The 12147-nt window shown below is 37.2% G+C and overlaps 1 protein-coding gene across 3 annotated transcripts in view; it reads right to left on the bottom strand.

Annotated features, from left to right (window-relative positions):
* Positions 1–12147, bottom strand: part of BARD1 (BRCA1 associated RING domain 1) — an 84493-nt gene that overhangs the window by 12213 nt on the left and 60133 nt on the right. For all 3 annotated transcript variants that reach the window (XM_061148812.1, XM_061148813.1, XM_061148814.1), the window contains 3 exons: positions 8831–8939; positions 2365–2497; positions 1505–1597 (listed from right to left, as the gene is read on the bottom strand). In XM_061148812.1, the coding sequence (XP_061004795.1) occupies positions 1505–1597; positions 2365–2497; positions 8831–8939 (335 nt within the window). The remainder of the gene's footprint in view (positions 1–1504; positions 1598–2364; positions 2498–8830; positions 8940–12147) is intronic.

The raw sequence follows: 12147 nt of genomic DNA, 5'->3' as shown, positions 1-12147 counted from the left end.
ATCTATAAAACAAAAGATTTTTCAAAACGAACTCTTACCCACCATTTGCTTCTTACAAAGAAAGTTTCATTAAAAAACACTCTCTATTCTTTAATTTTTTAGTTTGAAATAATTATAGAGTCACAGGTGATTGCAAAGAAATGTACAGGGAAGTCTCATGCACTCTTTTTCTAGTATCCAGTGTTAATATCTTACACAACAATAGCACAATTATCAGCAACAAGAATTTGACATTGATACAGTCCAAAGAACTTACTCAGATTTCATCAGTTATACATTCACCATTTGTGTGTGTGTGCACACACAGACCTGACATTTAATCATATATGTAGACTGTGTAACACAACTACCTCTAAGATCAAGATATTCAACTGTATCATAACAGGATTTCCCAGGTCCCTCTTTAACAGACACTATTTTTTTTATAAACAATCAGTTGGCAAAAAGGTCATTTCATTGTCCTACTTTAGCTGTCATATCAAAAGTAGAAGATACTTTAGTGACTGAGGAGTAGAAAATAACCTTGTATGAGCTTTCTTTTTATTTTGTTAAGTTCTAGGTAAAAAATGGCAACCCACTCCAGTATTCTTGCCTGGGAAATCCCATGGACAGAGAAGCCTGGTAGGCTACGGTCCATGGGGTGGCAAAGAGTCGGACACGACTGAGCGACTTCACTCAGGTAAAACAAACAGGTAAGAGCTGGGAAGGTGAGAGGCAGCTGCAAAGGTGAAGGTGGTTGACTGCTAACTAGAAAGGAATAACAGGAACACATTTTCATCAGAGGTTTAGAGAATAGCTAGTGTAATTACCCCCAATCAGGTGGTACAAGGCAGTTTCAATTTCCAAAGACCTTTCTAAAACAAACCATATTAGCTGAGAGAGCTATAGAGAGTTGTGCAGGTAAGTTTTTAGATATCACAAAGAAAAGCAATAAACTAATTTCATTTAATAGTCATATATTTAGAACAAGCATTTATTAAGTTAAATATATCACATAATGGTAATATGGGCTTCCCAGATGACTCAGTGGTAGAGAATTCATCTGCCAAGCAAGAGACATGGGTTTGATTCCTAGATCAGGAAGATGCCCCAAAGAAGGCAATGGCAACCCACTCCAGTACTCTTGCCTGGAAAATCCCATGGACAGAGGAGCCTGTCTGGCTACAGTCCATGGGGCCACAAAGAGTCCGACTTGACTGAGCGACTAAACAACAATAACAGTAACACAGACTGCTTAAGCTTACAGGTCTATTACAGGATCCTTTACTCTGGATTAAAATAGTTGGTATTACAGGAAGATTTTGAAATGAAAACATACTTGTATATATTTACCAAGAACACCAAAATGATACCATTAATATGAAAAGCTTTTTCAAAATGTAGGGACTAAACATAGGTAAAAAACATTAGCATAAGGTCCTTAAATAATTACTGGATAGTGCAGTATAAAAATGAAATTAGTCTAGTTAATTCCCTTTGTAATTCTCCCAAATCCAATACTTACATTCAAATTTTAGGATCCAGCATCCACTGAGAATTCCAAGCATATATTTCAGGGTGCTTTGAACTGTATCACCAGGAACAATGACATGAGTTACTAGAATATAAAAAAAGCAGTAAGAGAAACAGAAATATAAACCAAAATAATTATTTAACTAGTCCACTTACATCTGAATTTTCCTCAAAGGCAACAATTTTTATACTTCAGTAAAGTATATACTTCAGTAAAAGCTTATTTAGTTTTATTCTTATTTATTCTTATTCTTATTTAGTTTTATTCAGATCATAAACCATAAATCTTAAAGCCACACAGAGTGCATGTGTGTGCTCAGTCGTGTCTGGGTCTTTGTGACACTATAAACTATAGCCTCCCAGGCTCCTCTGTCCACAGGATTCTCCAGGCAATACTAGAATGGGATGCCATTTCCTCCTCCGGGATATATTCCCAACTCAGGGATCAAACCCACATCTCCTGCATTGGCAGGTGGATTCTTTTACCACTGAGCCATCTGAGAAGCCCAAAGCTATATTGGCCAAAGCAAATTTCTTTTCTATTTCCAATTACAACTAAGGAATTAAAGCATTACATAGTTCAACCATTTATCTGTCATTAGCAAACTCATAAAATTGCTCTTCTGACATATGCCCTAAAATATGGCAAAGCTTTAAACTTTGTATTTCCTAACCAAATGAAGACTGTAAGTAATTTATAACCATAGAAACATTTTAGAATTATTACCAGATTCAAAGTACATAGTCAGATTCCAATGGGTAAAATGTATAAATTATCAAGGTGAGTTCTACAATGGAATTACCCATTTAAAATTCTCTTCTACCAAAACTAAATAAATAAATAATCCTCACCTGTACTGTCAAACTCAGCACATTTTTTAGCCTTAAGAATAGCTGCAAGCTCACTGAGCATTTTCTGTTGTTCGGAAGAAAGTCCACTGCCTATAAGTGCAAGAGGCCCATCCCGACGCTGACCAGTGTTTACCTGCCAACAGAAGAGGAGATGCCACCGTGTCAAAGACATTTAAGGCTAGAGAAAGATTAAACTGAGTTTCACTTGATATGAGCCTGGATTTCATTCCTTGGTTTACTTTATCTAGTAATTCCCAATAATTTCCACTGAATCGTCACTCAGAACCTTAATGCTCAATGCATCTGAATAACTGTTTTTCTATTTCTTTACCCCTTGCCCCCAATAAAACACTATTTATGATACCTCTCTACACCTAGGGTGTCTTGTTTCCTCGATTTTAAAGTGGATTTCTCTAGGGTTTTAGAACTTCATTCTGTTACCAGTAAGCCTCACCTTTTTTAAAAAGTAACCCCAAACACCCACTTAAAATGATCAACTCTCTACCCTCCCCACAAACTAACTTACTCCAACAGAGCTAAACCCAACCTGATGTGTTTAATTTAAACTGAGATTATGTAAAAAATGAAAAAAAACTAAAGCTTCTAGAACAGTACTGATCTCAAAGACAGAAAACAAAATTTTAACAGTGAAAGAATTATTTCTCAAAACCAACAAAGTAAAAACAGACAAGGGAATACCAAAGTTATTATATCAGATTCACCAACAGAAATAATTCAATGCAGTTTATGAAAAGGAAAGTGTTCTAAGATTAATATTTTCACTTTAATAAAAAGACTTAGAACTTACCGGAGACAAAAAAAGACAAGAATAAAAAGAAGGCACCAGTGGATACTGTCAAAGATTACAAGTGAAAGATTCAGAGAAGCAATGGGACTGTGTTTTCAATAGCAGCCAACAGAAATTTAATAAATGAAACTGGAATGAGAGTTAGACAAAAGCTACCTGATGAAGAAAAGCAATGACCCAGCAGATAAGAAAGAAAGGGTAAATGAGCACTACTGTATTACAAGATAAAAGGAAAGACACAATAATTTTCAAATACAACACAAAGGGCCCGCCTACATGTATGAGTGTCTAGGTATTCTGGACCTCTGGGTTCTCAGAAGTTCCGCAGAACATGAGTGAACACTGCAGGTACAATTACCAGTATAGTTCAGCAACTAGATTGGAGGAAATTTATATTTAAATATTCACTTCACATATCTGAATAATGGCAATTTATCTGGTGTGATGCCCTACAATATTACATGTAAATTGCTGGCTACATCTCTAAACAGACTGATCTCAATAATTCATTCACTCAAAATGCATTAAATAGGATTCTACTATGTATTAAGTCAGTATGTATTCATGACATTTTAAAAAACACTTCTATAAAGTTTTTCTAATGACAATATTCAGCACTTAAAATTTCAGCTTCCTGAACTACTCTTCTTGAAGGTTCAAGCTATAGAGGTTTTACTGGACATGCAGCGCACACACCACACACATGCTGACATCACATTTCTGTCCATTTGTCTTTCCTACTCACTCAGTTATAAGACGAGGTAACCATGTTTAACCTAAACACTGTAAACACTCCATAGCATGAAAATAGTTCAGTCTACTTTATCAATCAATTACTACATTTTAATCATATTAAAAAACAGCATTTCAAATATTCTTGTCAGTTTACAAATGAGCATCATCAAGTAGTTCTAAATGGAACACATTACTGTTCAATTTTTATAACTCCATTTCAGCTAAATGAGTTCTCTACACAAAATAAAAAGTGAAAAGATATCAGTTGTAAATATAGCATATGATACTACTTCCATCAACCTCAGGAAAGCACCAAAGTGGGTCAAGCATTTTTCTATCTAGTTTCTAAGTTTGAATAAAAAATAGAAACTGGCACTAATTTCTCATAATTAAGGAAAGCTAATAAATAAACAAAATCAAGCAAAGAGCTGTCAAAGTCACATGTCTGATTTGGGGCAGGAGGTGGGAGTGGGGAGGCATTTGATTTGAGTAAGCAGAGGGCTCAGAATGAGGAGATTCAAAAGCTGTTTGGAAAATATTCCAAAGGTTCAATATTCTGTTTTTAGAGAGTTTAGATACTATGTACGTTGACATTAAATAAACTTATCTAAGGAATAATTTGATATGAAACTTTTTCTTGGAAAAATTAGTTACTCTGAATTTATCAAAATTAATGAGTTTATCAAAAACAGAGTTTAAAAAACTACAACAAGAGCCAGAGGGAGTGAGGAAGCATGCCATGTGTACATCTGGCTCCCTACGTTTGTTCCTGGTGGAGAAAACTGCTAGCACCAAGGACCTGAAACGGGAACATGTCTGGGGGATTCAAGAAACAGCGAGTCAGCCTGTGTGGCTGAAAGAGATGAGTGAAAAGGAGTCTGATGGTGTTTGGCAAAGCAGATCCCAGATCTTGTCTTTAGTAAGTATACACAAAGAAACAACTCTTTCAACTTAAGGAATTGTTACCATTCATGATCATTTCCTTAGCCAAGTACCTACCATTAAGAGAGTAAATAACAATATTCACTCACGGGTAGTGGACATGCAGAAAGTACAGGTTTCTTACATTTAACAAAAACACAAGAGTAATTGGACAGCTAAATTAAGAGGAAGATTGCCATGCTCAGATTCCAGTAATACCATTAACAGTTAATCTTTATTTTTGACACAACTAAAATAATCCTTTTTCAGCTTTTTACATAAAAGAAATATTGGCAAATGACAACTCAGTTACATTATGTTCTGCCAGCAGAATCCAAGTCCAAATGAATAGAGTAAGGATCAATTTATAGTTAAGTACAGTAGGACCGAATGAATATTGACCTAAAATTTTCTTAATATTCTGAATTCAGTCAACTTCTAATTGATCTATTTGGGGGGAAAAATGTGTTGTTGTTTTTTTTCCTATGGTCGGCTGCTGCTGCTAAGTCACTTCAGCCGTGTCCGACTCTGTGCAGCCCCACAGACGGCAGCCCACCAGGCTCCCCCATCCCTGGGATTCTCCAGGCAAGAACACTGGAGTGGGTTGCCATTTCCTTCTCCAACGCAGGAAAGTGAAAAACGAAAGTGAAGTCGCTCAGTCATGTCCGACTCTTAGCGACCCCATGGACTGCAGTCCACCAGGCTCCTCCGTCCATGGGATTTTCCAGGCAAGAATACTGGAGTGGGGTGCCATTGCCTTCTCTGATGGTTGGCTAACCCTGAGCAAATCACACTACATATCAGTTTCCTCATTTATAAAACAAGGAAATTAAGCTGCTGATTTCTAGGTTCTCTTTCAGGTCTACAGATAGGGCACACTTACAAGGCTGATGCCTGGAGCAGGAGATGAAGAGTTTTCAAAGAATAAGGGTAACCAGCCTGCGATAGCATCTACTGTTATTCAGCTGCTCAGTCATGTCTGACTCTTTGCGACCCCATGCACTGGCTGCAGCATGCCAGGCTTCTCTGTCCTTCACGGTCTCCTGGAGTTTGCACAAACTCATGTCTACTGTGTTGATGACACCACCCAACTATCTTATCCTCTGTTGCTCCCTTCTCCTCTTGTCCTCAATCTTTCTCAGCATCAGGGTCTTTTCCAACGAGTTGGCTCTTTGCATCAGGTGGCCAAAGTATTGCAGCATCAGCTTCAGTCCTTTCAGTGAATATTCAGGGTTGACTTCCTTTCAGTTTCAGTTCAGTCGCTCAGTCATGTCCCACTCTTGGTGACTCCATGGACTGCAGACTGTAGACTGACTGGTTTGTTCTCCTTGTTGTCTCAAAGACTCTCAAGAGTCTTCTCCAGCACCACACTTCAAAAGCATCCATTCTTCGGTGCTCAGCCTTCTCTATGGTCCAACATTCACATCTGTACATGACTACTGGAAAAACTATAGCTTTGACGAGATGGACTTTTGTCAGTAAAGTGATGTCTCTGCTTTTTAATACATTGTCTAGGTTTGTCATAGCTTTTCTTCCAAGAAGCAAGTGTCTTTTAATTTCATGGCTGCAGTCACCGTTTGCAGTGATTCTGGAGCCCAAGAAACGACCACCTCAAATTATAAACACCTTCAGTTACCTCCTCATCTTAAACAATCAGGTCAATCACTACTCTGCTGCCCCTACTGGGCAAGAAGCCTTCTCTGAACATTTCTAGATTTCATTTTCCCCCATCTGAGCAGTTGTTAAGATACACTGAGTCCATCACTCCTCTCTCTTTAAAGCCTCTCGTCTTCACTTCACACCCCCACCCCCAACATCACTTGTAGTTCCAATCCTCTCCATTTCACATGGACACACAACAACAGCCTCCTCACCAGTCTTCAGCCCCAGCCCGCCTTCACTATCCCTTAGAGTCCCGTTCCACTGAGACACATTGAGGGTGCCTCACTGACTGGGGAATGAAGTCTCCACTCCTCCACAGACAGTCAAGGTCTTTCACCCCCTGATCCCAACCCAGGTCTTTACCTCCACTTCCTCTTTAATGTACCTCATGCTCCTCTCACACTACATTCTAGTTTCTCAAATTTCTAAAGCCCTTTATGTCTCCTTGTCTCTGAGCAGCTGTTCCTTAGATCCAGGCTGCTATTTCTGCTTCATGTACCTGATTGCAGTGGGCAATGAAAATCCATTCCTCACTCCTCCTAGACTATTAATAGAGTCCTAATTCTGTTCAGATAACCACTCTTCAAGGATTGACCCTATCTGCAACCACAATGTATGTCAAAAACAATTATGTGACCAGTTCTGACCAATAAGATGTAAGAGGAAGTCCATTGGAAGGCTTCTGGGAAAGGTTTTAGCGTTAGGAGCTAGACACTGTTGTATCTGGAATTGTGGCAATCATTCTACAATCACCAGGAGGGAGAATAGTGAGGACATAACCACCACACTGAAGATGGTGAAGCAGAAGAACAGAAAAGAATTTAGATCTTTGGTGCAAGCTTTGCAACTGCTAAGCCAAATTATAACAAGAGCTGTCGTATATCGAGATTATATAAGAGAATACACTCTTTAAGCATTTGAATGAATGTTTTCTGTTATTTGTAGCCAATATAACACAGTATTAGATATCTTGCTAAAACTTGTACCTTTAAAGGCTTACGTAGACATTATGTTACCTTCTCTTCTGATCCCTCCTAAAATCAGCTTCTTTCTTTAAGACTCTACTATATATTTGTATGCTATCTATTACAAATTCACTGCAGTGTGTAATAATTCTTTTTACATCCATATTCCCCACTAAACTATAGGTTCCTAAGGAATAGCATTCTTCCCACAAGGCAGCAAATGGCACCCACATCTACTCCATTGCTAAAGTACAAAGTGGAAGTGTTAGTCGCTCAGTGGTGTTCGACTCTTTGCAATCCTATGGACTGTAACCCACCAGGCTCCTCTGTCCATGGAAGAATACTGGAGTGTGTTGCCATTTCCTACTCCAGGGGATCTTCCTGGCCTAGGGATCAAACCTGGGTCTCCCACATTGCAGGTAGATTCTTTACCATCTGAGAAAACAGTGAAGCCTAAGTCATATTAATTCTGCTCTTTCTCCACACTTCACCCATAATCTATTCAAAGGTTCTGTTGGCAGTAACTCAAAAAAACATACCAATCTCATTACTTCTCACAACTTCCGCTGCTGTTCCCTTAGTCCAGGTCATCATGGTCTCTCTCTCTTCTTTACCAAGAAACAGTCCAGGTAATCTCCCTGCTGCCCCGCTCTTGCCACCACCCCGTCTTTTGATTAGAAGCTGCCAGAGTGAACTTTCTAAAGCATAAATCAGATTATACCATTCCTTCCTTTAAATTCTTTCAGTGGTTTCCCCATTACTCTGAGACATGCCCTAGTCACCAGCAATAATGACTTTCTCTCTAACCTTCAAACACACCAAGGTCACCCACTGAGGGACCTACACACTCGCTGTTCCCTCTGCTAGGACACTTGTCCTCCAGATATTCACCTGGGTGCTCCATCGACATCAGGTTTCAGACCAAATATCAGTTCTTTAAACGCCCTCCTCGATGACCCAGGTAAAATGGTACCTTTCTGGAAGCCCACAACCTCCAGTCTATTACATTCTATAAAGTCTTCTTCAAAGAACTCATTTGTAAGTTTCCAAAATTATTTTACTTATATTAGTTTATATATTCACAGTCTGTTTCTTTCCTAGCTCTCATTAGAAAGTATACTTCTTGAGAATAAGAGTTCTATCAGTCATATTTATTACTGTATGAATGCTACCTAAAATATGGAGGGGGGAAAACAATAAGTATTTGTTGATTTATTCTGATTATGTCTTTGAAATCACAATAGCTACTACACAGAAAGTGCTCAATAACTGGTGAATGAAAGCAGTTCACTGACTGGAAATTTTGCCATTTTCTTCATTTTATAACCGATTTCAATAAAACACATAAATGTCCCAAGGCTACATCCATACTCACTACTGAGCAATGGCTGGTTGATGATGATTCCTTCTTCTCCGGCAGCAGCAACAGCGATTTCATATTTTTACTGTCTGCATAATCCACAGGCCGCAGACCAAATATGTTGCTGGTAAAATAAGTACAGATGGGTTTAAGTAAATAAAATGTGTGGTCTGATTTTTAACTAAATGAAACACTAGTAGAACAATTTTTTCAACTTCCCTAATAAGACACAATTTTTTGAAAATAAATGACTCAAGAATTCACATAAGGCATAAGAATCAAGTACTACAAGCTGCTGAAAAATAGAAAAAGATGTGAAATTTAACACCAGACCATTACAGGGACTATTCTTAACCAAATATATTGTTACTTAAACATGAATTTTTTTCACAACTCGGTACTGGTATTCAAATTCATATTTTAAAATATAGCTTCATTATCATTAATCACTATGGGCTGATTACATGCTTTCAAATGCAAATAAAAATCACTTACTGTAGCTGTTACAGGCTCTGTAGTCTATATAAACAAATACAGAAATTAGATAATTTCACAAGATAGGTATTTAGATTCACTAGAAGGAAAACTATGCCACATGACAATTTAAAAGTAGTAAACAGGGTATTTTAAAATTAACTTTTAATATATATGTGCACTACAATCTATAATAATTACAGCCATCACAGAATAAACTGATGTAGTTCAGAAAGTATGTTGACGCAGACTTCCCAGCATGCACTAATTCGAGAGTCACAGAACATCACAATGGAAGAGACTTCAGACATGTGGCACGGCTGTTATTTCCCTGAGAGAAAGCTTCCACTGACTTGACAAAGGTCTCGCTTTCCTTCCATTCTTTCTAACAATATTCCCTATTGCCCATGATTAGTCTTTCAATCATAACTACACTGATAAAATCACAGCACTTTGTCTACTATTCCAATTCTTTACATATCGTTTCAAAATGATTTTAATGTATTATATCATGGCAGAAAAGTTTTCTAAACTGAACATGTCTTTTGAAATCTTCTCTTGTTTTTAGATTACAAGATATCCATACAACGGTCATTATTGTTCATATAAAAAAATGCAATGTGTTAAACAGGATATAAAATTATAAACTTGGTATAATACGAGCTTTTAAACTTGTATCAAATGTGCAGGAAAAGATCTGGATGGAAACAAGGAAACATTAAGAGGAAGAGGAAGGAAGAAGGTGTCAAATCTGAGAGCACAGAGATGAGAGATATGAGCACCTACTGGGTTTAGAGCCAAGGTCATTAACGATCTTAAGAGAAAGCTGTTTTGATGGCAAAGTGGGAAAAGAAATGAACCACAGCAAATGTTTCTCTAATGACTGCTTTTCACAACTATCAGGTTTAGTCATTCTTTCTCCTTGGGAAAGTGCTACGTAAACTCTGGACAATGTGTATTCTCAGATTCCCTTACATGCCCAAGTCCTATAGCGTGCGTCTTTCTTCTGGAAATAGTTTTTCTCAAACCAAAGTATAATACAGTCATTTATATTTCAGCTTTCTGATTACAAAAAAATGACACCAGTTACTGCACTGGAAATTGGGTCCTCCCAATTATACATTTAAAGCAGGAGTGGGGGCTTCCCTTGTGGCTCAGCTGGTAAAGAATCTGCCTGCAATTTGGGAGACCTGGGTTCAATCCCTGGGTTGGGAAGATCCCCTGGAGAAGGAAAAGGCTACCCACTCCAGGATTCTGGCCTAGAGAATTTCATGGACCGTATAGTCCATGGGGTTGCAAAGAGTTGGACAGGACTGAGCGACTTTCACTTTCACTCTCAAAGCAGATAAGGTCATTTTCTTTCAAAAGGGAACTGATCTCATCCACTATACTTGACATTTCTCAATTTTATTATCTGTTTTCCCCCATACCAAATACACAATCTCCTCAAATACATACTTTGTAAGTATGACAATCAAAAAGGAAGGAATCAATATGCTAGATCTTATATCCCCAGATGCAAAAATAAACAAAAAAAAGTCACACTATATGCATCCAAAAAAAAAAAAAAAAATCAATCAGTGCACACATAAGGACTTTTTATCAAAGACAAATGTAGATTTCTCCAAGGAAATGAAATTTAAGAGCCCAATCAAGTGTACTTTAATGCACAGTAACTACAGCATAATTATTTCACACAAATACAAACTAAAGAGCACCATGACAACATTTAAAAATGTTAAATGAAAGTACTTTCCAAAGAACCAAATCAGCTTACAAAGGCTTTAAATAAAAAATAAACAGTGGTCTCTGAACAAGAAAGATGCTTTTACAATCTTAAAAAAACTGCTTCATAAAATGACTAGCAAGATTCTAGTCATTTAGAGTCCTTACTACACAAAGCTTACTACCTCATATGGTTTTTAAACATGTGATTTCTCTACCTGGATTATGTATGGCTTCTGCTTATACACAATTTGCTAAACCCTTAGCCTTCCTGCATTGCTAACGAACTGGAGAATGGCACATTAAAAATGCTACTGAGACAATCAGTTAACCCTTAGTCCTGCATCATGGGACATGCAGTCTATTAAATCCTGTCGTAATACTGCTTTGCCATGGACCACTGAAATTTGGAATTAGACACAAGTTTTTATGTGACACCTTCAAAAACCATAGCAAGAGAAGACAGAGCATATGTAACATTTCTCCTTTATTATGTGGGCACAAGAAAGGCATAAAACTTTTTCCCCGTAATGATATATTTGAATGAATACTTTGCTTACATATTTATGTCCAAAATCAGTTTAAAATATAATTAGATTTATTCTTTTTTTTTTTAAAAAATAGGTGATACATGGGGGAAAAGCCACAAGGGACTATTGAGGTGATCAATTATCCACTGAAGACATGACAAATCAATTATTCCCCATCACTATATAAGGAAGAAGTGTTTTATGTTTGCTTTAGATTTACTGCAATATCATGGATGCAGAATAAGTATCAATAACTTGCTATTAGACTGGGTTACCAAGGGAGCTTATAGAACAATTTTTTTCCTAAATGTTCTTAAATACAGCATATTCTTTATTTTCTGACATACTTTAATCTAAAACCTTAACCTTAAAACAGATTATTTGGGAGGGATACATAATACTCAGAAAACATTGTCTTTGCCTGTAATCCTTCTGAGGACAAATACTCTTTCAATAGATAAGTATAAAACTAAAAAGTATTAATCAAGACACAAATAATGAAGTGAAATGTGAGATAGATTTTACGGGAGGTTAAAAAAAGAAACATACAGTAACAAATAAAATGAACTCAAACTCAGGACTAGAAACTAGCATTTGGAAGAT

This window comes from Dama dama, chromosome 8 (assembly GCF_033118175.1).
Source record: "Dama dama isolate Ldn47 chromosome 8, ASM3311817v1, whole genome shotgun sequence".
Classification (NCBI taxonomy): domain Eukaryota; kingdom Metazoa; phylum Chordata; class Mammalia; order Artiodactyla; family Cervidae; genus Dama; species Dama dama.
Note: the sequence above shows the minus strand (reverse complement) of the source record. Positions and strands in the feature narration are given on the sequence as shown.